The sequence below is a fragment of the Peromyscus eremicus genome, chromosome 13 (genome assembly GCF_949786415.1).
Source record: "Peromyscus eremicus chromosome 13, PerEre_H2_v1, whole genome shotgun sequence".
In the NCBI taxonomy this organism is placed as follows: domain Eukaryota; kingdom Metazoa; phylum Chordata; class Mammalia; order Rodentia; family Cricetidae; genus Peromyscus; species Peromyscus eremicus.
The window spans coordinates 47129237-47155886 of NC_081429.1; the positions used below are offsets into that span (position 1 = coordinate 47129237).

The 26650-nt window shown below is 41.2% G+C and overlaps 1 protein-coding gene across 1 annotated transcript in view; it reads left to right on the forward strand.

Annotated features, from left to right (window-relative positions):
- The first annotated feature begins 10697 nt into the window (after positions 1–10697).
- The window catches only part of Dytn (dystrotelin), a 54239-nt gene continuing 38286 nt past the window's right edge, over positions 10698–26650 (forward strand). Inside the window, exons 1-5 of the mRNA XM_059278127.1 lie at positions 10698–10716; positions 17458–17532; positions 19026–19227; positions 20684–20769; positions 21742–21842. Of these exons, the coding sequence (XP_059134110.1) occupies positions 10698–10716; positions 17458–17532; positions 19026–19227; positions 20684–20769; positions 21742–21842 (483 nt within the window). The remainder of the gene's footprint in view (positions 10717–17457; positions 17533–19025; positions 19228–20683; positions 20770–21741; positions 21843–26650) is intronic.

Genomic DNA, 26650 nt, shown 5'->3' on the forward strand with positions numbered 1-26650 from the left:
TACCACACATTTGCCCCAGTTGTAAGCTATAGATTATACTGGGAGGAAAGTATTAGTATTTGCTACTTATTCAAAGGTAGCGCTTCACATCCCCCTTCAGGGAGATTCAGTTTTTCAACTGATGCTTAGTTCTTATAGTAGCCTAATATATAATAAGCCGACTTGGGAAATCTCTCATCTGGTTTTTGCTATTAGAAAGAGCATTAATGCAAGATTATTAAAAAATAATTTTCTCGCTGTTGTTAAAGCTGAAACGGTAAGGGCACAAGAGAGGGATATTCAATATATTCAATAGAAAAGCTAGAACATGTCAATGGGAAGAGCATTATGTAGTAATTACTGAGCCCAGTGGTCAAAGTCCTTGACCTTTAGAAGGTGCTGCTAGTTATCCTCCTCAGAGTCTGCCTCCATCCTCTTAGCTAACAAAATTCTGATTTTGCTAAAATAACCAATCATCCCAACACCAGGCTATGAATATTGATGTGTATAATCTAGTCCTGCTTGACAGTGATTGGTCTAGGGGTAGTCATATGACCCAGTTTTGAACGATGCTATATAAGGACAAGTCTTCTGGAAGTCTGGGGGTAAGGTCTGTACTTCCTTCTCTCCTAAAAGGCTATCCTATCAAGACGCAGTGCCTAAAGTACTGGCAACGATTTGTGGACACAAGGAGAGACGTCACTAGATTAATAAGGTGATAATAATAAGCAAAGCAAAATGTAGGGGAAATCCTGGCCACAGTGCATGCCAAGAGCTCAACCCAATACCAATTCTAAACTTTGATGATATAATAGACTGTGGCTTAAACTCCCGTAGGTTGAGGATTTCTGTTACTAATAAATAACTTCTGTATAAAGCTGTATACACATCTATATAGCTTGGTAGAGAAATAGCTTTCAAGTGTGTGATTTAGAGGAATTTTAAAAATGTATTTAAATAATTTAAACAAATCACTTTTCCCACTCAACTATGTTTAAAGCCTGAATTGTCTCAGTTCTTAATAATTTTCCCAATCCCAGACAGCAAATATCAACAAGATACATCAATACTACATCAGTAGTTTGTTGTTGTTGTTTTGTTTTACATTAGCACCAATTGAACCCACCCATTAAAATGGATTTCCAGCTAGGCCTGGTGGCACACACCTGTAATCCCAGTGCTCAGGAGGTGGAGGCAAGTAAATCAGGAATTCAGGGCCAAAGCTCAGCTACACAGCAAGTTCAAGGCCAGCCTGGCTACCTGAGACCTTGTCTCAATCAAACAGGAAACAGACCAACAAAGACCACTGAGTTTATGATAAGCAGTGGTTTCAGGTGGAGCCCGAGAATCTGCATTTTCACATATTTCCAGGTGCTGCTATTGCTTTGAGGACCACACTTCAATAACCACTGTCCTAGGCTGGCTGGGCAGTCAACTAAACAAGCCATTCCTTGAACTCATTTCATGCACACCCGTACCCCAGACTCTCTTGTCTGGATTTCATATTCTGACTACAAGGTTCTTATCTAACCTGGTAAATCATTTCAGGATTTCTCAATGCCATCACCAGCCAACCAGTCTTCACTGCCCAGTGGCGCCTCAGCTTCTTCCTGCTCCTTGCATAGCATCTTCCTTTTCTGGGGTCCCACAAATCTATGTTATTGGGGTCTCTTTAGGTTTAACAGTCTTCTGGCTTAATAACACTTTTTTTTTTTGTTTAATGGAGATGAGACTCATGAGCCTCCACAAGACCAAGTGAAGAAAGGTCAGATATAACCACCAACTTGCTCGTTTTCTGGACTTACAGTGAACATCTTTAACTCGGTGATGGTCCTGGCCCGGAGCTGCACGCTTTCTGGGGCTGCAGAGGACACAGAAAGGTTACCCAAGCTTGCAAGCTGAGCTGTTGGCAGCCAACTCGGAACCTCCCAACGTGAGCATCTGCTCTGCCCCCTCTCATTAACTTTTTTTCTGGGCAGAAATGAGGAGCCCAGAGAGATATCTAATCACAAGTCTCTCGCTTTGCTAGTACAGAGATGCATAGTCTTTACCAAAGGTGCCACAAGCCAGGGTTTTGAGGAATGCACTCAGACTCCTCTCTTCCTGTACGTATGCTGCCTATGTCCGGAAAAGAGGCTGTAAATTCTAACATATCCTACTCAAGAACAATGTACATTAGTCACTCTCAAACAATGCTACCAAATCAACTTTCATACACACTCAAGATTCCATCTGTGTTTGCAAAATCTTAACAGTGAGTTCTCAGCATTTGCTGTGTGGCCTAGATACTCTCTGTTGCTGTGATAAAACACTATGACCAAAGCCACTTACAGAAGAGAACATTTCTTTGGCACTTAATAGTTCAGAGTGCAAGTCTATGTTGATAATAATGGAGAGCGTGGCAATAGGCAAGCAGGCAGGCATAGCACTAGAACAGTATCTGAGGCATACATCTTGATTCCACAAGCATGAGGCAGAGAGACAGAGCTAACTAGAAATAGTGTGAGCTATTCCAAGTACACACCAGTGACACATCTTCTCCAACAAGGCCACTCCTCCTAATCCTTCCTAAACAGTTCCACCAACTGGGGATCAAGTATTCAAACATATGAGACTATAAGGGCCGTTCTCATTCAAACCACCACACTGTGGGTTTGACGTGGTTTGTCCCTCAGAGGTTCCTTTGTTTCCTGTGTGGCATTGTTAATAACCGGTGAGAGTTTCAACCGGTAGATTCCAGATGTGAAGTCCATTGAAACCACTGCCCTCAGGAAAGATTAAGGTAGATATGTAGGGCTCAGAACGAATTATAAAAAGAACAAGATTTATATCTAATGCGGCTTCCTGTCTTACCAGGTAAGCCCTCCCTCCTGCATGTTCCTCCCTTCATAGTGCCATCTGCCATGATATGGTACAGCCATGAAGATCCTCACCGGACCTGTCACTGTACTATTTAGACCTTTAGCCTCAAAACTTCACCACAGTTTGGGTGGCTGTAAGTCATGTGCCTGTACACACACACACACACACACACACACACACACACACACACACACACACATACACACACACACCCAAGAAGGTAGGACCCAGGAATAAAAGCACACAGTCACAGCTACCTGATTTTGGGCAAAAATGAAAAGCATACACTGGAGAAAAGGCAGCTTCTTCAAGAAATGCTGTCAGGAAAACTGATATCCATGTGTAGAATAGTGAAACTACATCCTATGTCTTACACCCTGTACAAAAGGTCATTCAAAATGAGTCAAAGATCTTAATGTGAGACTTGAACCCTGAAATTGTTAGAGGAAAACACGGAAACACTACCAGATACAAGCACGGGCAAGGACTTTCTGACCGTTCAAGATGAAATCTAGACTTGACAAATGGTGGTGCATGGAATTCCAAACGTTCTAAACAACAAAGGAACAATCGTTTAGTAAAGAAATAACCCCCAGGACAGGGGGAAGTCTCCACCATCTGAGAGAAGGTTAGTATCTAGAATATATGAAGAACTCAAAAAACTAAATATCAATAAAGCTAAGCAGCCATGTCAATGAATGGACTAATGAAAAGAACAGTTCTTTTTTTTTTTTTTTTTTTTTTTCAGTTTTTGGTTTTTTGAGACAGAGTTTCTCCGGGTAGTTTTGCACCTTTCCTGGAACTCACTTTGTAGACCAGGCTGGCCTCGAACTCACAGAGATCTGCCTGCCTCTGCCTCCCGAGTGCTGGGATTAAAGGCGTGGGCCACCACCGCCCGGCGAAAAGAACAGTTCTTAAAATATGAAGTATAAATGGCCCACAAATATTTAAAAAATGTTCAACATCATTAGCCATTAAAGAAATGGAAAGAAAAACTGCATTGAGGAGTTTTCTTTTCTGGGTCAGAATGGCAACCTTTAAAAACAACAGAGGCTAGTGAGGAAGCAGAGAAAGAGGAACCATACAGACTGCTGCTAGAAATGTAAATTATTCCATCCACTATGGATATCAGTGTGGAAGTCCCTGAAGGGGGGAAAAAAACTAAATGTAGAGCTACTGTATGACTCTGCAATGTGACTCCTGGGTGTTTGCCCAAAGGACTCTGAATCAACATACCTGAGAGATCCTTGCATGTCCATGTTGACCTCAGCACTATTCACAAGAACTAAAATAAGGAATTGGTCCAGGCGTCTGTGAATGGATAAAGACTATTTGGTTTGTATATGTAATGGAGTTTATTCAACCCCAAAGAAAAAATAAAATCACGACATTTGCAGGAAAGTAGATGGGAAAAAAAAAAGTAGATGGAAACTATTATGTGGAGCAATAAGCTGGGATTAGGAAGACACATGTCCCATGCTTTCCCTCATGTGTAGAACCTAGATTTCAGTATATGTGTGTAGGTTATGAAGGTAGAAAAGGGACCATGAGACGGGAGGAAGATGTCTTAAAGAGGGGGAGGGAAGAGAAGCTGCTAATGCATTGACAAAGCAGAGCAGAGAACTACTTGACAGGAGATAGAGGACTAACAGGTGGGGTCAACGTGAGCGGGAGGGGGCAACGGAGGAAGGGCGTGAAAGAATAATAAACCAATGACAGATATATGCATAAAAATGTGTTAATGGAGCTTACCACTTTGTATTCTAACTTAAAATTAAAACACTAATAATCAGTATAAAATAATTTTAAATGATGACATGAATGATTTGGATGCAACACTGCATTCAGTCTTGGTGATAAAAACTCACACCTTCACAGCTCATAATACTCCAGCAGGACTGCAACAGACCCATGACGCTCACAGTTAGCTGGACATCATACTTTCTTTCTTTCTCATTGGTCTTCCTCTGAGGTCTTGTACCTGTTGAGATGTCCATTAACCAAAAGTAAGAGAGAAAAAGCCTCTGTGGGGACATAGAGGAAAAAAAAAACATTTTAAACTGTTGATAAAAATATAAATTAGGACAGCCATTATGAAAACTGATATGGAGCTTGCTCTAGAAAAGTAAAAACAGGGGCTGGGGATATGGCTCAGTGGTACAAGCACTTGCCATTCAAACATGGGGACTGTCAGAGTTTGGATCACAAGAAACTCTCATAAATGCTGGGTGGGCATGGTGACCAGAGATTTCTAGAGCAAGCTGGCTAGCAAAACTACCCATGTTGGTGAGTTCTGGGTTTGATTGAGAGATCCCACCTGAATGAATAAGGCGAAAGAGTGGTGGAGGAGGATTCTCAGCATCAGCCTGGGGCCTCTATGTGCACATACATACATGTGCATACCTATCTACCTACCTACACACACACACACACACACACACACACACACACACATACACACACACACACATATACACACACATACACACACATACACATATATACTGCACACATGCACACACACACACTGCACACACACTGCACACACACACGCATGCACGCATGCACACACGTACGTGCAGATGCACATAAAAATGAAAATATAAAATAAATTTAAAATGAACCGACTATATGAGTCAGCACTGTCACTAATGAGTACATATCCAAAGGAAAGGAAATGAACACATGCAAGAGATCTCTGCGCTTCCATGTTCCATGATCCACAGCAGTCACGTGCCAATGACTAACAACGCAGTACCGTTGGGCCTTTTCAACAGGGAAATCCTGCCGTTTCAACAATGTCTGTGAACCTACAGAACACTGTTATATAACACAGAGCCAGGCACATAGAGTCAAACATTGTGTGATCTCATTTATATGTTGATTTCTGTTGAACTCAAGCAGACAGTAGGGTGAAAGTCTCTAGGGTGGTGAGGGCGTTAATTCAGGGACATGCAATGTCAGCTAAACAGAAAAAGCTAAATCTAAGGAACCTATTGCACAATAGGTTATAACCGTATGGAGATTATAATAATGTATTTTAAAACATTACTAAGAGGGTAGAATTTTTGTTACCACAAAAAAAAATAGTATGTGAGGAAACATATTAGCTCAATTTATCTGTTCCTCAGTGCACATACATCTTAAAACATTGTGTTGTACATTAATTTATAGACGTGTCATTTAAATTTAACTAATTTATAAAAATAATATACCTGTATAACATCTGCTGACATACCAGACTTCTCTTTTTGGACTTGCTAATATATTATGATGTCAATTCCAAAATGTCAGTCATCCTTTCTTGTATCCATAGAATTAAAGCTCTCCAGTACAGTAGGTCTTTTAACATGGTTTATAGTTCCTTTAGGATTTTCTCTTAAAGGCTTGTAAATAATATTGGCCCATAAACGTTTTGTGAGTGTGTGTATGAATGAATGGAAAGAGAGAGAAAGAGGGAGAGAGAGGGGGAGTTATAAATCCTTTATTTCATTATGCAATTTTTTTGCTAACTTCAAAAAATGAATTTGATAAGCCAGTATGTCTTCTAATTATATTCATGTATAATAAGTGTAAGAATCTTTTGTTTTGAAAACAGCAAAGACTTGAAGCACACGTGGGCTCAGAACATTATATTTTTGGCTCATTTGATGTGCTGTCCTTGGTAATGGTTTCTCTTTTTTCTGGTATTGGTGTTATCAACTTAACTTCTTTCTGAAAGGACTCAACAGATACAAACATATTCAAAAAGTAATCCTGATTTCTATATAGAACTGCCTACGTAGGTTTAATTATATCATATCAAGCCTCCCTTTGCTCGCTCTCTCTCTCTCTCTCTCTCTCTCTCTCTCTCTCTCTCTCTCTCTCTCTCTCTCTCTCTCTCTCACACACACACACACACACACACACACACACACACACTTTCCAGTTACATTCTTCACATTTGTGTGTTAAAGAGAGAGTGAGCAATGTCCTGTTTGTCTCCAACAGTACCTATTTGCCATGAGGAACCAGCACTTTGTTAGTTTCTGGCTGACTTGGAATCCCTGTGGCCAACCCAGGGCAGGTCGTAGTAGAATAGATAGGAAGCCTGGTCCCTTCCTACCTGCTTGCTTGCTGAAGCTGTTTCAGACGCAGATACCCAATTACCATTCAGCATTTTCAGAAACTGCCACATTAGCAAAGAGACCTTGCCAGGAGCTTACAATGTAAAATGGCAGCTAGATTTGACTCATAACCTAAAACACTTACTAAAAGAGAAGGGGACAGAGGGGAGGAGTGAAAAGGGACTGGGGAGAAAGAGGAGGCCTTGCTGTGACTTTGGGCTTGGGCCAGGGTTTGCAATCGTAGCTACAGAGTTCCACTAATCAGAAGTAAATGAATCCAGAAGTCCGGCCAAGTTTAAGACTACCACCGATGGTCAATTTGCCAAAATTACTTTCAGTATACCTTAATCATTCCTAGTGTTTAAAATGATCTAATTTAGGTTCATTTGATTTAGGACCTTAGACAGCTTTTTCTATGGGTACAGATTATTGATTGACAGAATCAGTCTATGGTATCTATTTGTCCAAATCTAAGCATGGCAGCATTTAGAAAAACATTCAGACATTTTTCCATTGCTGGTACCGGGAACCGTGTTGGCTTGAGGCAGATGTAGTGTACAAAACTTTAAATAAGGTTTCAACTCCAAGTCTGCTGCTCTTAGCCAGGTGGAGATTTAATCCCAAATAGATTTGCTTTCTTCCTGAATTTTTGTCTTACCTGTTCACAGGAAATCAATATGGCTTATATGGACACAGACAAATGATGACTTTTCCCCCAATCCTCACTTGATCCCATTCTTGCCCCATCACTTATCAATTTCCATTTTTTAATAGATCTCAAGTTTCAACTTTGGGTAGACTATCCGTGAGGTACTAATGTTTTTCAAAAAGAGAAGAGTAAACTGCTTATCCTTGGCTTCACATTCAAGTTGATCATGACTAAGGGACGTTCTAGAAAGACTGTGTACCCTCCTGTCATAATCGAGCATGAACTCTCAGGTATCTGGACTCTCCAGCTCCTGCACTACTACACATCAATTAACATGCCTGTGCTTTGGGTTTGGGTGTACTGTTAGTTTAATTTTAAAATTATGTTTTACTAATTCCTCTCTGTGTCTCTCTGTCTCTGTCTCTGTCTCTGTCCCCCCCTCGTGTGTGTGTGTGTGTGTGTGTGTGTGTGTGTGTGTGTGTGTGCGCGCGCACGCGTGCATGTGTCTTTCTGTCTGTTTCTGTGTGTGGTGAGGTGTATTGTGTGTGTAAGCATGTATGTGTATGGAAGACAGAGGACAATTTGTAGGAATTGGTTCTCTCCTCCCACCATGTGGATTCTAGGATTAAACTCAGATCCTCAGGCTTGGTACAAATTACCTTTACCCACAGAGCCATCTGGTCAGCCTCAGATGTTTTTGGAAAAAGTGACAATTGATTCCCTAGCTGTTCCACATCCTGAACATTCCTTACTGAAAACTTTTAATACATTTTGTTTGTGTGATAATACTTTCTTAAAGATCCTAACAAGATTTAAACAGCTAAGTTTTAAGTCTGTACTTCTTTAGAAATAAGACATATTTATAACTTAGGAGGAAATGTGAATTCATCAAAAATATTACCATTGGTATTATATTTAGTGCTTTTAAAATATATAAGCATACCTCTGCATTTACCAAAGAATTAATAAAATGAGTTTGATTCCATTCCCGCTTCACTCTTTTTTGGGTTGGTTTGCAAGGTGCCATCACCTGGGGTTTGGGGGTCCGTGTTATTGTTTTCCAAACTCTGTGCTCCCAACAGCACTGGAAGATGTCTTACTTCCCTCCCTGTAACCTGACACTAATACGAAAACGACCCTTTGAAACAGAGACGAATGAGTGACCTTGAATTATTCAGGATCTTTATTACTAATGAATGTCCTTCTTGGAGCTCTTAAAAACAGTGCAACTTCAACTGCCACTGTTTTGTCTGCAGCTGCTGGGCAGTCAGAAGGAGAAATCGACCCTACGTGAGAATGCCATACCCGGGAATCCACTATGCCTTAGCCTTCCCTACTTCCGCAACGCTGGGGTCAAAGCCACAGAGAAGGACACTGAGAGTAAGGTAAGGGATGTTCACGGTGCATCTCCAGCTGTTCACACTGGACGGGTGGGCACCTTCCCACACCATCTGGGCCTTCAGGGGCCATATGAGGGAGCCCTGCTATAATGAGGAGAGTGCTTACCATAACTCTTGCTGCATCTTTCCAAACAGATACTACTTGAAATATTCAGAAACATCCTAGGTCTTGCTGAGTCTCAGGTTGCCACTACTGCCATTACTTGGTTTCATTTCATTTTTTTAAAAACTCGAGACAGAATGTCATGTAGACTAGGCTGGCTGTTTAGCCAAAGATGACCATGAACTTCTAATCTCCCCGGATCTACCTCCAAATTATGGCCATGCATCACTAGACACACTTTCTATGGACTGGAATCAAACCTCAGGCTTCCTGTGTGCTAAACAAGTACTCTACCAGCTGAGTCACATCCCAGCTCACTATCATTTTTTAATGAAAAAAATGGAATCAGTCTCTGATGTATTTTTTATTTAAAATTGTATTTGTCTGCCAAAGGATTTTTTTACTTTAACTCATTCATTTACTGGAGGAGTGGAAAATGTTATTTAAATTTAATGATCATCTAACCTTTTAGAAGTCTTCAACTGCTCATGTTAATAAATATATTTTATTATAACTGTGTAAATCTTTTTTATAGCATAACATTCTTTTTAAAATTATTTTTAGATTTGTTCATTTTATTTTATGTGTATGAGTGTTTCACCTACAAGTATGTATGTGCACCATTTGCATGCCTGATGCTCACAGAGGTCAGATGAGGGGGTTGGATCTCCTGGAACTGGAGTTCCAGATGTCTGTGAATCACCATGTGGGTGCTTGCAATCAAACCCAGGTCCTCTGCAAGAGCAACATGTGCTCTGAACTGCCAAGCCATCTCTCTAGCCCAAGCATAACATCCTTTTTGTTGAAAGAGTATAGTTTAAATAATAACTATATTATATTAAATAATACCATGATACTATTAACCAGGGAGCTAATTCATTGACTTTTCTAATTCATTGACTTTTCTAACTGAAAGATGGGCTGAATTCTACATAGACACATATGTGTGCATATGTATGATACATGGATAGTATTTGTTAAAAATTGTATGGGTAGGCCAGGTGGTGGTGGTGCATGCTTTAATCCCAGCACTTGGGAGGCAGAGGCAGGCAGATCTCTGTGAGTTCAAGGCCAACCTGGGCTACAGAGTGAGTTCCAGGAAAGGTGCAAAGCTACACAAAGAAACCCTGTCTTGAAAAACCAATATATATATATATATATATATATATATATATATATATATATATATATATATGTATAGAATTATTTGGTATAGTTTTATTAGAAATTTAAACAATTGAAGGTCTCATATTTGGTCCTTTCCATTCAAGTAAACTTAATATTTTTCCAATGATAATTCAATCCACTTTTAAAATGAAATTGTCTCCAATTTTTAAGTATTAACTTAATCAAACTATCCCCAGTTTTCTGAGAAAGCAATCTCTACCCCAGGGCTCCTTGTTTTTATCCCCTCTTCCCCCAAGGGATGTGATGGTCTCCCTGAACAGCTGTGTTCACTGCTCCACAGGTGAATGATCTGTTGGCTGCCCCTCATCCATCATCCTTCCGCTGTGAAACCTTCCGCAGGAAACGTTGGTTCATTTCTAGTCACAAGGACTGTCTTGCCATCTGTCCCACAATCCCAGGAAATCAATGAGATGGACCCTAGTGAACAAGGTGAGCATTTACCGTTAGGCTTGTCAGCATAGACTGGGGGCAAAAATTTAGACACAGATGTGGTGTTAGACTTCTGAGTCACAGAGTAGTGATCAGGCAAATTTGGGAGTGAAAAGTAATTTATGGGATAACCAAAATGATCTTCTCTCTTTGGAACAGAGATCCATAACATGTAGAAGAACATTTGATCTTTCATCTCTAAAGTGCCGGGAATAATTGAACAAAAAACTTAGCATCAATGTAATTATGTTTTAAATTACTATTCTTATCACAAATACTTGTATCCTGTCATTAAAATAACATCTCTGTATATTCTTTATCAAGTTAAGTTTACAGTCCGACATGGACCCAAAAGTGAGAGAAAGATTCCCCTGTTGTCACTAAACAGATATTTGGTCAATGGATGTGGGGGACTAACTTCCCTGCTTCCAACATCTCTAAATGCCAGGGTAAGCCCCAGAGTGACTGATGGCCTTTTTAGTTTCAAATTTATTTGCGATTTTATTTCATTAGCAAATCTAGATTGTTACCCTTAGTTGTTTGGTTTAAAATTCTATGATCTCATATTATTTATTGAAAACAACAATATAAATGTTTCAAGTTATCTTTGGCCTTTTCAGGTTTGAGCTCTCCTACCAATATGCTATGCACAAAGCAGAGGATAAAACAATTCAAATTTTTGCCCTTAATACAGTGTTTCTCAATTAAGTATGCATCCATGAGGCTTGGTAAATATAGGGTTCTGTCTACAAAATTTGTGATTCAGTGTTCTGGGTTGGAGTCTGTGAATGTGCACTGTTGACAAGTTCCCAGCCACCATCAATGGGGCTTTCTTGGATCATGTTTTGATAACAACTAGCCTACGGTGTGAATTACTGGATATTAAATTAATGATGGGAAATTGGCAGAGATATTATCATATTCACCTTGATATCTGTGAAAAAATAAACACAATAATGTCACTGAGCAAAAATAAGGATGGTTAAAGCCAAAATTTTTTTCTCAAACTGCTTCTATGAACAAGAACGTAGACAGCTTGTGTTGTTATAGCTTTAATCATCTAAAACTGCTTGTTCATAGCTTGAGGCCTGAGATATACAGCAGTTCCTCCTCTTCTTGAATTTGTTCCCATTATCAGAAAAAAAATAGTAATGGAGCCCAGAGGAGGTGGGGCTGGAAGCAGGTCACCTGGGATACTCACACATTCTCCACGGTGCTTTGTATCACAGCTTGCCATGCTATGCTGCATAACTTCATCAGATGACGCTGCAAAGCATCACTTGACAGGAATGATGGGCCAGATGGCTGTGCCGCTCCGTGCCTCTCCTTCCATAGGAGCTGCAGCTGGGGGCCCGCAAGGCCCTGGGTTTGCTGATTCTCTCATCTGCTTGATGCATCCGAGAGAAATCAGGGTGCAGAAACTCGCCAAAATACAGAGGAACAAAATGTGCCGGATATCTCACTTTTATAAATTATTTCTGCTCTTCTATGCCTACTCGTGGTGTATTCTTCTGTAGAAGAGGCTAAGATGCCTCTGACTTCCTCCACTCTCTAATGTTGTCTGAAAAGCAAGCATGTTTAAAGCACAAGGAAGCACTGAATCCCAAAGGAATTAGAGCAAACTGCGGCTTCTGTAATCTGCTTGTATAATGCTATTGAAAAAGACCAGACATGAAGGAGTTGGGGCACTTTCTCTTCCTTGGATGACAATCTTTAGGCAGACCCCTATATCTACCTTATATAGGGGTCTTTGGCTCATGATCATGTATTGCTTAATGACTCAATATGTAGTTGGTAGTCCTTTGGTATTTAGAAAGAATTGATAAACTCCAGAGATGCAAATCTGCAAATGATTGAATTCCTCACATAAAATGTCATGGTACTTGCACATACCTGTGCATATCTGACCCATATTGAAAAACATCCCTAGATTATTTATAATACCTAATAAAATACAAATATCGTGGAAGTAGTTCTTATTATGTATTATTTGTGGATTAATGTAAAGCAAAAGTCTGTGTTCTGTATAGGTGCAATTTTGTGACGATTTTTGATCCTTCACCTACTGAGTCGCAAATGTGGACATTTCAAATATAAATAGCCAGCCGTTAAACTCAGAGTGTGGCTTGTGGTGTGCTCCAACTTTGCGAAGATGGGTGGCTTGGCTCAGCATTGTCTTGCTGAACTCCCCGACCATGGGATTTTCAGCTAGATTCACAGTAGCAAATATGAACTCCTGTGAAGCAGGCATAATATCCTACCAGGAAGCAACTGTTATCCATAACAGATGTGCCACCACTGTACCAGTGAGTTACTATTGCCTGGCACTATTTTTGTATACAGGCTTTGCAGCTGAATAAGACTGTCGATGACAGTTCTTCCCCTGCAGTCTACACAAGACCTTCTGGCGTAACGAAATGACATTTTATAATGAAATCTGAGCATAGGCAGTCCCAACTGCCATCTTTATTACACAAGATAGCACATCCAGAAGTATCTGTATTTTTAAACTTTCAAGAATGTGCTCTACGTCTTGGGCTTGGGATGCCCCAAATGTACCTGCCATCTTTGCTTCTGGACTAGTGACTCTAAAACAAATGTGTTAGTAATGTACCTTTTAACATGTTCAGAAACGTGGCTGCCCCTCAACTGTGTAGATACAGAGAAAGATATAGATATTTTGCCCTTCCCAAACAAAAGTTCATGCTTTCTTTGTTCAAGGAAATCATTATTTGAAAACAGGTCCCATGATCTCTTTACCTGTTGTCAACAATAAATCTCTATTCTTTTATTTCCTGGCAGCGCCAACTGGTTTTGCACTCACCAGAATGCAAGCTGGTTAAATTCTGTTGTACTAGGGCCTCAGTAGAGTGGACTTAACTCACAGAAGAAATGTAAGTGATCCTTAAATTCAAAGAGGCTTTAGCTCTCCCCTGAAGAATTAAAAGAGCCTGGCCTTTAAAACACACACAGGAATGACCAAGGAAATACTACATTTTCACCCTTTAGATTCTCCAATTGCTGCCTGAACAACAAACAAAACAAAGAATGTTACTATAACTCCTGCTACATACACCTGAGTCAGTGAAATCCACTGAACTGTTCCTTATTTCATTCCTTTTGGGGCCCATTTAGCAAAGACTGAAGGGCCGGCTGGGTTTCTAATCACAAAATTTCCCCTGCACTGTAGCCCACTTATTCCCAATGTCCTGCATCTTAGAAACCAGCTGATGTTAAATTTGAAATTAGTTATATTTTCAAGTCTTCCCTCCTTAGCATAATTAATATGTCAGTCTTGAGCTCAGAGCTTAGCTGTACAAAAAACTTTTACTCCAGAAGGAACATTATAGCTATAAACTATTTAGCTGGAATTTGTCACCACAGAAAATATTCGATGTACAAGTTGCTCAAAATACAAAACACAAGGACAGCTCTTTCCAAATTTTACAACTTGTTTCTTCTATTTCTCATAGTTCTAACTAATCCTAACTTCATTATTCCTGACGTTCTTATACCCTCTTTCTTAGCTTACTTCCTATTGTGATGAGCACCATGATCAAAAGCAATTTGAGAAAGGAAAGGGTTTATTTCATGTTACAGCTTAAAGTTAGTCATGATGGAACTTCAAGGTGAGAGCCGTAGCAGAAGCCATGGAGGAAAGCTGCTTACCGGCTTACTGAGCACCCCATCTGCTGGGCTTGCCTTTTTGTACAACCCAGGAACACTTTCCCAGGAGTGGCACAATGCTCGTGGACTTAGCCCTCACATGTCAATCCTTAGTCAAGACAATGCCCCACAGACTTGACTACAGGCCAGTCTAATAGAGGTCTCAATTGAGGTTCCCTCTTTCCAGATGACTCTTGCTTGTACCAAGTTGACAGAAAAAAAAAAAACAGCACACCCTACCATCTCCTAAGTGAGTGAACTCATCCCCATTCATGAAGAAAACAGTAGCCCTCAGACAAAAACAGATTCCATCATCATGTTTTCTTTTTAGTCTTCCTCTTGGGGAATGAGGGACAGGATACTCAGCAAAACTAATCCCTTCAGCTGTGCACCTGATCCCATCCAGCCTCTCTCCACCAATGTTAGCTGTATTCAGCTGCAACAGAAAGTTTTATTCAAAGAGGCTTCACCTTGTGTTATTAATAACTCCATGGAGAGAACTGTTTTATACTGAGATGGCAATATGATAACAATATATTGCATTCTTGACAATTGCTAAGGGACTAGATCTTAACTTTTCTCACCACCAAAAAGGTATAATCATGTGAGGTAAAGCATGTATTGGTTAGATCTGTGTAACTGATCTACAACGTGTACATATTTTAAAACAACGTATTACACAAAGTAGGACTGGAGGGTGTAGCCCAGTGGTAGAGTAGCTTGCCTAGTACATATCCATGTTTCATTTCCTACACTAAGAGAACAGTTATGCATTATAAATCTATGTTATTGTGTTTGTTAATTAATGCTAACGTGAAAGAAAATAATAGCCTGTGCTATGCTCAGAAGCCATCACTAGGAAGCAGTGCACCCAGCACATCTCTGCTCCTTTTCTTTGTGTTGGTTTCATTGTCAAGGTGCAAACCTTGATAGGAGAGTGATTGCTGCTCCAATCCACATTTCCAAGCTGAAATCCAGCAGGAAAAACTGTTGGCCTGATACCTCGAACAAGGAGTCCCTGAACCAAGATGCAGGTAGTAAATTGTGTATACACATTGGTATGTACATACCTTCATGTGTGTAGACTTGGGCTTCATTTTCCAATGAACTGAGGACAGTTGGCATTAACACATCTAGGATTTTGGGAACTCAGATTATGGGAAGCAGTTCATTAGAAAAAAAAGTGAAGGTATGCTACATGTGCATGTGCTCCCCCAAAGGGACTTGGCCAGACCCCTCCCTTCTTTGAGTCTACAACCAGTCTCTCTCTTCTGGTTCCTCTTCCCTCATCCACATATGTATTCTAGAGTCTCTTCTGCCTCTGCAATTCAGTCTTAATGTTATATGCTGTTTATTCTGACTTTCTCATCTTCACTTTGAATTTAAAAGTCTTAAAAAGGTCATCTAAAAATCATGTGCTTGGGGGTTTATTCTTGATCTTTCTTCTCCACTCAGTCCTTTGCATTTTGAGGTCTACTGCCATGGCTCTCCTGAACGTACTCTTGTAAAGACTTCAAGGATCGAGTTAAACTCATAAACAGATGATACTTTAGCTCTTAGCTGATGTTCTGGTGGTGTGTGGGTATCAAACCAATAGCTTGCCTCTGCTTTCTGAAGTTCACCTTTGACCTCCAGCTATTACCTTCTCCCACTATCTTTGGGTTTCTTTCTTGTGTTCCCTCTTGGGTTTCTCTTCTTCTTTAGTTAATTAACTGATTATGTTCCTCACACCAAGCTATTACTTAGCCCTACCTTCTATTCACTAACTACACTCTACTCAGGCAACCTAAGTGATGACCACGGTATTGTTCACATCTAGCACTGATGATAGCTGAATCTCTGCCTCAGCTCAGCTAGCAGCCCTGATGCAAGATGCATAACCAACTATTGGGGACCTGATCAGCGCCCCATGTAGCTTCTCTCCCAAACATTCCCTAAAGATGAGCTGTCGATACATAGTCTCTAAACACATGACTTTGGAATACTTGGCATATGGCTACTATGAACTGAGATGTACCACCAATGTAAAAGATTTCAGTGATTCAATGTGATAAAGTACATCATGCATAATTTGATAATATGTTAAACAATGTCTTGACATCCTTGCTAAATATAGGAGGAGGAAGTGCCAATAATATCCTATCTCCCTGCTATAATATACCTCTCACCTGAAGCAAATAAATAAAATATCAGACATTAGAACAACCATTTGACAGTGTTGCAAACAAGGTAGTGTCTCCTTGACAGACCTTGTCAAGAGAGTCTTCAACTAAATCAGTAACCACTGGCTGGATTTGGCACAGAAAAACAGATTGAATTTTATTTTCTGTTTCTATTTGTGAACCCTAACCTATACATATATTCATATATTTGGAAGGAAGACATGGTATCTGATACCAAAATCTTTAGATGATCTTATTGTCTATAGATCATTTCTAAAAGTCATTTGCAGGTTCCCTGGACCTTAGGCAATTGTTCTAGAATCAATAAATTCCTTTTGTACAGGAAGCTTTCAAGATTTTAGTTTATATCGCATCTACTTTGAAGCCTTGTTCAAGTCATGTTACTGTGCCTGCCCCTGGAGTGTGTTGACAGCATGCTACATCCATGCTAGGATGTGCATTTGTAACAAGCCCTAGGTCCTGCAGATGTGGCTAGGCCAGAAAGCACAAGTGGGGACCACTGCTTTGTACCATCAATAACCAGCTTTAGCAGGCAATTTCAGCTGCCTAAAATAAATCAAACAATTTATGTTTAAGACTTCATAAGGCTTTGTTGAACTTTATTACCAGCATAAAGCTCATGAGGAGGTCATATGTAGTTTTAAATTTTGCTAGCTGTGAGGACTGATCCCCAGTCATATCAGACAAGAAATCTGTCATGAGACAACTAGAATCTGTACTGTGAAACTGTCCCATGTCCTTTATTAACATTTACGGGTAGACTAGCATACTGTCTACCTTAATTTTCTCAACTACAAAATAAAGCTACAGGAGCTCTCCAATTCCCTACCAGTATGTGGGATATGTCCAGTGAGATAAACATTATCCACCATGCTTCATGTTCTCTTTGCAGGTGCTCTTAATAGGATTGAGAAATCTGTCTACAGAACTGCATTCAAACTAAGATCCATGCAAACTCTTTGCCAGCGTAAGTACAAGTTCTTGGTAGCGTTCAAGACAATTTGATCTTGATGACATGTGATGTTCAATTCACAGAAAAAAAAGCAAAACTTGTCCCACTCATGTTACTGCCTGGATCAGGAAGGCTGGACCTGTGCATTTAGATTGCTGATAACATAAAGAGGGTGGGGTTTGGGAGAGCCCATTGTGAGCAATCCACCCATATGTTGCTTCACCGACAGCAAGAGAAAAGGTGAGCAAGGATTTTTTGAAAACAAAAAATCCCAAACACCAAGATAAAGTATCACATGAGCTCCAAGTAGCAGGATCCAAAGACTATCACTATTTGCATCTTGTGAGATTAATGAACAGCACCTTTATCTTCATGGCTATAACATAGGACTCTCACAGAAGACAAGAGACTCCGGCATTCCAAATGCCAGACTCAGACAACACGGGCTGGTGATCAACGACAAAACAGTTTACAGATCACTGCCACCTGTGGCCAGGTTTTATCTAAATGCTCTTCTTCCTGAAGCCTGCTTCCCTATGCCTTAGACTCTCCCCTTCAAAGCAATATCAGAAAACAAATAAAAAGTTTTATTATGCTTGGAGGATTCCTTATCTGTGAGAGTGATTTACGAAGTAGTGGGAAGTACAGAGCTTTATCATTTCACAGGCTGAAGTATCTTAAATGCCAGCAGCTTTTGGGGGCTCTTGACAACCCTACCTCCTAGGTGGCACAGGGAGTGTTTATTAATTCTGTCTGCCACCCTCTGTTGGCAAGAAATGATAGGGCTAGCTCGATTTCATTATTCTCTCTGCTCACTGCCTTGTAAACTTTTTACATGATGGTAATATAGATGTGTGCCTGTGAGAAATAAACCACTGTTTTGTGAGGAGTCTTGGTCTTATGAAGTGCTGTCTCTAGGTAATAATATTGATGGAATCAAGATTTTAAAAAGTGATATTGCTGAAGACGAGTGAGACTTACAGAGTCAGGTAATTCAGCCACTGCTTTTAGGATGTTGTTGGGGTTTATTTTTTTTTAACCATGGCAGCTGTGTACACAACATTCCAACACACTCTATTCCTTCTGAAGCTGGAAAGCTGTGTTCAAATAGGAAAGGCCAGTGTTCAGTCCTCCTAGAGCACCGTGCAAAAATATCTCTCCCACTTCATCACCACAGGCTTTCAACTTCCTTAGAATGTGTATTCTTCAAGTTTCTGCCTCTTTTTAACTTCAGTCTAGAAAATGGTACCCCAGCAACTCTCCTAGCAAAAGCAATTCCACGCTTTAATGACACAATTTTCCAAAATCAAATCGACTGCCAGAATAGTCATGGCAGAATTACACAGAAAAGATCTGTGTCCATGATGGGCATTTCAATTCCCTTGAAAAAATGGCCACTGTTGGAAAAAAAAAAAAGTCTCACTTAAACAGCAGGAGATATTTGCTGTGTTTGAAATCATTTTCCCTCATCAGAAAATAAGACTCCATCTTTCATTTACTTCCTTCAGTGGACTTGGTGGACAGCTCCCTGATTCAGCAAGTTCTACTGCGTGGACGATTCGGGGAAGGAATGGAGACCTCCCTTTCCATGCAGCAGCTTTTTCAGGAGCTCCAGGAGCTGTTTAGGAGAACCGGGATAGGAAACCCAGCACAAGCGCGTTCGAGAGCTCCCGAACTCACTCTGAGTCTTCTCGCGGCCATGTATGACAGGTGAGGACGTGGGGATTGCCCACAGCCACAGCGCCAAGGTCTCTGCCACTGGCCATTGGGTGCTGTCTAACGTTCACTTGAGATCTGGTGTGTCAGGTGTTTTCCTTACTTGCTGGCTTGATTTTTCGTCACTAACTGACTCATTACTCACTCAATAAAGAAATAAAGAAGTCTTCATAAGCGTCACTCATACAAGTGACTCATAGATAGCTAGATGCCCGAAATCTTTCTTTTCTGCAAACTCACTCCCATGCCAGAGCAGAATCCCTGCTCTTTGGAAGGGTACCCGGATGGATGTGTATATACTACACTCTGATCTTCACTCCCTGGTAGCATCTTTCTTGTTCATTTCTTTCTTCTTTCTTGCTTATTTTCTTCCAAGTTTTGGCTTAGTTGGGTTTTTAGCTAGGGTAGACTTGAATATCTAGTTGCATAGACAGGTAACAGTATACATCATATCAGAGGGTACATCATGCTCTGGAGATGGTGGCTTTGTGAATCTGTGTGGACATGTGGGAGTATACATCATGTGTGCTTTGCTAAGATGGAGTTGGGTTTTTTTCCTGCCCTTTCTCAGTTGGTTTGAGTAAGGGGAGGAGGAGAGAAAGAGATGATGACCACGGCATGAGCTTGCCCCTGGGAGGCAAATTCCTTACTGTTGTTTCTTTCTTAATTTGTAACTTATTTTCTAACTTCACGAGTAATAGACAAATATGTTCTTGAGCTATGATGTCATGGTATCAGTCTCTTTCAACATTAAGCCTTTGAGAGTGTTTTCGATGGTATGCTTGTCGGTAACAGCCCTCCCACCTTTGATAAATCATCTGTACAGGCTTGGAAGCTGCACAGCTAGGGTGTGGACCACAGTCAGGATCTAAGCTAGAGCCCGTGAGTGTTTTTGGAAGAGGCATATGCTTTTAATTTATTTGTTTGTTTGTTTGTTTGTTTATTTGAGAGAGGGTTTCTCTGTGTAACAGCCCTGGCTGCCCTGGAACTCACCTTGTAGACCAGGCTGGCTTCAAACTCACAGAGATCAACCTGCCTCTCTCCCGAGCGCTGGGATTAAAGGTGTGCTGCCACCATCCGGCTGTGCTTTTTATTTTTATCCTCATCTTTGCTATATGGAATGCAGACAGATGAATCCTAAGGGAGTGAGACTGCCCACTCCACATGTGCACATCCAGCCCCTGGCACAGTGTGTTTCACAGAAAAGCATCCAGTAAAGAGTTACTGAGTGACTTAATGGGTAAATGAACGAATCAGAAAAGCATGTTCACTCAACGCACTGAATATATGAAGATTCTGTGAGAAGTGAGCAGCATGGTGTCATATATGAAATATCCATTGATAGATTGGAAGGCCTTCCCAGGAACAAACAAAATGAGAAACATCCACTAATCGCTCCATCTAAATAACCCTGCCCTTTCCACGCTTGTTGTGATTTGTGGCCCCACAGCACAGGATCGGGCATTCTCAAGCTTCGGCCTGTGGCTGCTGCACTGGTTGCCCTCTCAGGGGACAGCCCCCTTACGAAGTACAGAGGTACCGTGTGTAGGAGTTGAGTGTGTTCTGAAGTGTGGTGACTCTCCAGCCCCCTGTATGTCATCCTCTTTACTGGCTTTTGAATCCCTGTCACAGTGACCTGCTCTGCAGCATGCACACACCGTGGCTGGCTGGGTTCGGTTTTAGTTTGATTCTTGACATTTTAATTTTACTCTACGGGTGCTTTTGACCGCTTGCATGCCTGTGTACCACATGAGTGCAGTGCCTGCAGAGACCAGCAAGGGGAAGTCAAATCCCCTGGGACTGGAGTTAGAGATGGTTGTGAGCCTTCTTGTGGATACTGGGAACCAAACCCAGGTCATCTGGAAAAGCAGCCAGTGCTCTTAACAGCTGGGCCATCTCTCCAGCCCCTGTCTTGTTTGTATTTAAGAAAAATGTTTACAGCTATGAGGATCTCAGGGTTTTCTTAAACATTCTTTTTTTAAACATTTATTTATTTATTTATGCATATGAGTGCTCTATTTTGCATGTATGCCTGAATAACAGAAGAAGGTATCAGATCCCATTATACATGGTTGTGAGCCACCATGTGGTTGCCGGGAATTGAACTCGGGCCCTCTGGAAGAGCAGTCATTGTTCTCAACCACTAGACCATTTCTCCAGCCCCTATCTTCTTAAAAATTCTATGCCTTTCAGTTTTGCATTGCTTGGCTTCCCTTGACATTTATGATTTTAGAGACTATCTGGAAACCACTAATTAATTGGGATCCTCACCTTACTGTTCATTCACCAACCTCCACCACAGAGGTCTGGAATTATGGGGATGGGTGGGCAGGTAATGAGTTATTAGTTATTGACGGATTGCACTTGAAGGCCTTCATAGGAACAAGCAAACAACAAGAATATAATTCTGCATTTCTTTTATACTCTCAACAAAACTCACCTCAAAGCAGACACTCTTCAAGGACACCAGGATTTAACTAAAGATTTCTTCTCTTTTTATATGTCTAGCTTTTTTTCAGCTCTACGCAGAAAACAACAGGAGAGGTGATGATTCCCGAGCCCGCATGACTCGGAGGGTTTTGAGAGCCTTACTAACAGATCTACAGCAGGTAAATCCCGATGCTTACGAGTTCTCAACTGGTGTCAGTCATATCAACCTGTTGTTATTGTTCTCATTGTTTTTATAGTGTAAACTCATCTTTACATAGCAAGCCCAACCTATCCCTGCTTCTTCCTCTACATTGAACCAGTGAGCTTTCCAAAAGGCATCGCCCTGTGTGAGCCACCTTTTTGTTACAGAATGCCTGAACTGGTCAACTTAAGAAAATCATCTTGGCTCTCTGCTTTGCAAACTTCAGCCTTTGGTCAGTTGCCCCTGTTGTGTGGTGGGGGGCTGTGGCAAGTTGAAACACCATGATGGATGCATGGGCAAGAGGAGGCTGTTCATCTCATGTTGGGCAAGAGAAAGGAAGAGACAGGAGTCCCATGATATCCTTCAAGGGCCTATCCCTCGTGAGGTCCCACCTCTTAAGACTTCCTGATGCCTCTAAGCTGCAATTATGCCTTTAACACACACTCTTTGGGGGACATTTAAGATCCAGTCATAACACACTCTCATTCCCAAAGTTCTTCATTGTCTGGTCCCATCCACAGCATGAGGCCTCCGTTCCTTAGCAGCAGAAGCAAAGCTTTTGTAGTTTGACCTAATCCTTCTCTTTAAAAACAACACATTTCTGACTCTCTTACAAAATACCTGCTACTCATTCATTAGAAAAGGTCAACTATCAGATATTATAGCTAACTAACAGGAAGAAAAATCAAAGATTCAGGAAACCAAAATGAATTTATAGATGCGTACAAACCTGAATGTTTCCGGAGGCATGTTGTTTTAATTTTCCATACTGGTGTTACATGTGTGCACTACACTAGTTTCTAAAAATGTGAGTGCTAAGAAAAGTGCTATAAGAACCTGAGGGTTTGGGGTGTGCTGTTATCCTTTTGTTATCCTTTTTCTCCTTCTCCTGGGACATTATTCTTTCAAACCCTTGTCTTGAGTCCACACATTCATCTCTCTGCTTGACCAGTTCTGCTGATGTGGCTCTTCACTGTGGTTTCCATTTTGTTCCTTGAACTTTTCTGCTCTTATGGACCTTGGATTCCATCCTCAGCACTGGGAAAAGAGCAGACGGATAGGGAGGGGAGAGGAGAATCCCAATGTATGTAAGTAGAGCCCCTGTTAGTCAGCTCTCCAGGGCTGTGCAGGCAGAGGCCACAGCCACAAGTTCTCTGGTTTGCCCCACCTTTACCCCGTGTCTATGAGAAAACAAGGATTGTTTTTTGTGCTTTTCAGATATACATACCCAACTGTCTGTAGTCTATTGAATAAATAAAACACTATAGTTTATCAAAGGCAAAAATGTGCGTTCTGGAGATCTGAACTCAAGACTTCATGCTTGCATAGCAGTGACAGACTGCTGAGCCATGTCTTTGGTGATATTTCTTTTTGAAGGATTCCTATGCCTTGGTATCTTTCTACCATATCTTAAATGAAAGCCATATCTTTGCTCTTTTTATGCTGCCCCATAAATCCTGTAGGCTCTTTTCATTCCATGTTATCCTTTTTCTCCTTCTCTTGGGACATTACTCTTTCAAACCCTTGTCTTGAGTCCACACATTCATCTCTCTGCTTGACCAGTTCTGCTGATGTGGCTCTTCACTGTGGTTTCCATTTTGTTCCCTGAACTTTTCTGCTCTTATATTTCCATTTATTTTTTATTTCTCTTAACTCTTCTAATGAGTTTCTGAATTGTTCATAAAACATTTTTTTGTAGTTTGATGAGCTCCATTGAAATGGCATTTTGTGTTTTCCAAACTTTCCATCTCTCTCTCATGTCAGAGCTGGTCACTGCCTGCTTAGGGACATTGTTTCCCTGGTTATTCTTGATCCTCATGATCAAGATTTGATGTCCGCACATTGAAGAAGTAGGTAGCTGTCTTGGTTGCTTTTTTATTGCTATAACAAAAACACCATGACAAAGGCAACTTATAAAGAAAGCATTTAACTTAAGGGTTCATGGTCCCAGAGGGTTAGATACCATGGCCATCATGGCAGAGACCATGGCAGGCAGGCATGGTACTAGAGCAGTAGGGTTGAGAGCTACTAAATAAGGAGTCGTTTAAGGAGAATATCAGCTTTGGGTGTTGACTGTGGAGGGGTTACTTACTTCCTTGATGTCTCAAGATTAGTTCTTCATTTTGGTTTACAAGACTAAAGTAGTTAGTATACAATCGGGATATTAGGTTCATTTTAAGATTATATTTTTGATTAGGCCAAAAATCAGATTAAAATTGGGGCTGGGAAATGGTGTTGGGGCACACCTTTAATGCCAGCACTCGGAAGACAAAGCCAGGCAGATCTCTGTGAGTTCAAGGCCAGCCTGGGCTACCAAGTGAGTTTCAGGAAAAGGCGCAAAGCTACACTGAGAAACCCTATCTCGAAAAACCAAAAAAATAAAATAATAATAATAATAATAATAATAATAAAATTGGGATAATGGAGAAATAAATGATAGAGGCTAACTGACAAATAATAATACATGAGGATTCTACAGGTTACCCACCAATTCATGGGAGGGTGAGTAGATCAGCTACTATGACTCAGTATAGGGTTTGGATGATTGGACAGGATATAAGGCTACATAGTTTTGAGGTATAGAGGGATAAGAAGAAAGTTAGGATGAGAATTGAGGAGACTAGGGTTAGTATGCCTCCTAATTTGATGGGGATAGATAGAATAGCATAGGCAAATAGGAAGTATCATTGGGGGTTTAATGTGGGGAGGGGTGTTGAGTAGGCTGGCTGGAATGTGATTATCAAGGTCTCCTAAAAGATCTGGGAAAAATAGGGCTAAAATTATGAGGGGGAAAAAAAGGTATAACAATAAGACAACTAGCATATATATATAAATATATATATATATATATATATATATATATATATCACTTTGATTGTGTAATAGAGGTGAAATTGCAATTTTTATCTACATCAGAATCTAGGCCAGATTACATCTGATCCACAAACATGACTTAGAGACATACAGCTAACTGGGAATGCTGTGGGCTTTTGAAGCCCCAAATCCCATATGTCCCTCATTGACACACCTCCTCTAACAAGGCCACACCTCCTAATCCTTCCCAAACAGTTCCAACAACCGGAGACCAAATATTCAGACATGAGCTATGGAGGCCATCCTCACTGAAACCACCGCAGCAGCTATCCCAGTCTGTGATGGCTACCTTTGTCCGGTTATGTCCTGTAGCAGTAAACCTGTCTAGAGTATCTAGGCAGACTTGCTGCCGTGGTCCTTAAGCCCATGAACCCTGCAACCATTGCACTTACTGGGAGGCGTCCTAAGCCCAGGGTCACTGCAGCCAGCACAACTGCAAACTGAAATTCAAGCCTTGTCTTCTAAGGTCTGCCTGCCACCGAGAGTTAGTTATGCAGAGCCCAAGATTACTGTCTCCAGCCAGAAATAATACAGGCTGGAATTTGAGTCCACCCCGCAGGGGCTATGGGCTCTCGTCCACAGCAGTGTGAATCTTCAGGCTTAGTTCACAGGCACCAGCTTCGTGTCAGGTGCTGTGAGGCTGTCTACTGCTGAATTTTACAGTGACCAATACAGTCTTGTAGACCAACGCAAATTGCTTTACCTACCTCCCTCTCTTGCCCCAGTCAAACGTTCTCTAGATACTGCTCTACCTTAGGTTGGTGCAGGGGTGGCACTGATTGTATAAAGCCGTCATCCTTGCCTTCTTCGCTGTTTCCTGGGGGGAGGTGGTGTGTGCACACGTGTGTGCCCAGGGGTGTATGCATACCGAGGATAGGGTCTATCACCGAACCTGGATTTGGTCAGCAAACCCAAGCTGTTTCTCCTCCCACAGTGCTGAGGTTGAAGGCACAGACGAAGCTGCACCTAGCTTTTGACGTGGCTGCTGGGATCTGAGTTCTGGCTCTGACTTACACAGCAAGCGCTCAGACCCGCTGAGCGGTGTCTCCAGCCACCCCTTTCTTATTACTGTATTGTAACCACGTACCTTGTTCTCTCACCACTTTCCTTGGCTTTTGAGAAGGCGTGTTTTTGCACAGATAGTTGTTCAAACTGAAGCTTGCTCGGGGGGGGGGGAGGGGGGGGGGACAATCTTTTTTTTACACTCTCTTGCTCAGTTCATCTCCTTTATCCCAACATGTTCATAATTCCTAAGTAAATTTTTTATCAGCGTAACATTATGTACAATAATGGGTTTCACCATGACATATACATAATTTATTTCTGTATACACACACACACACACACACACACACACACACACACACACACATTTCCCTCTCTTGTCCCCTTCCAGCTCCAGCCAATCCCCTTCCTCTTCCAAACTACCTTCCTCCTGCTTTCATACCTTTCTCTGTGTGTGATCCAATGAGTTTCCTTGGGGTTGTTTGCAGGCGTATGGGTGACAGACAGTTTCACTTTAGGAGTTTGGGGTCCTTATCAAAGGACACCACTAAAGAAATGTCTCTCCTTCCTCCATCCATCATTAACTGCATATACATCCTCAGAGAGGAATGGGGTCTCATGACAGGACACTGGCAGACCCAGTCTTGTATAGGATTTGTGTAGGTGACCACAGCTGCTCAGAGTGCAACAGCCGGGCCCAGAAATCAGCATTCCACACATCGCTCCCCGTTCCCTCCAGCTTTTATATTCTTTGGTGATGCTCCCTGAACCTTGAGGAGGAGGTAATAAAGATGTCCCTTTTATGGCTGGGTACTCACCAGCCATTTATTTTCTGCACTTTGACCAATTATGGGGCTCTGCAGTCACTGCTGACCATTGCAAAAAGAAGCTTGCCTGGCCAGAGTT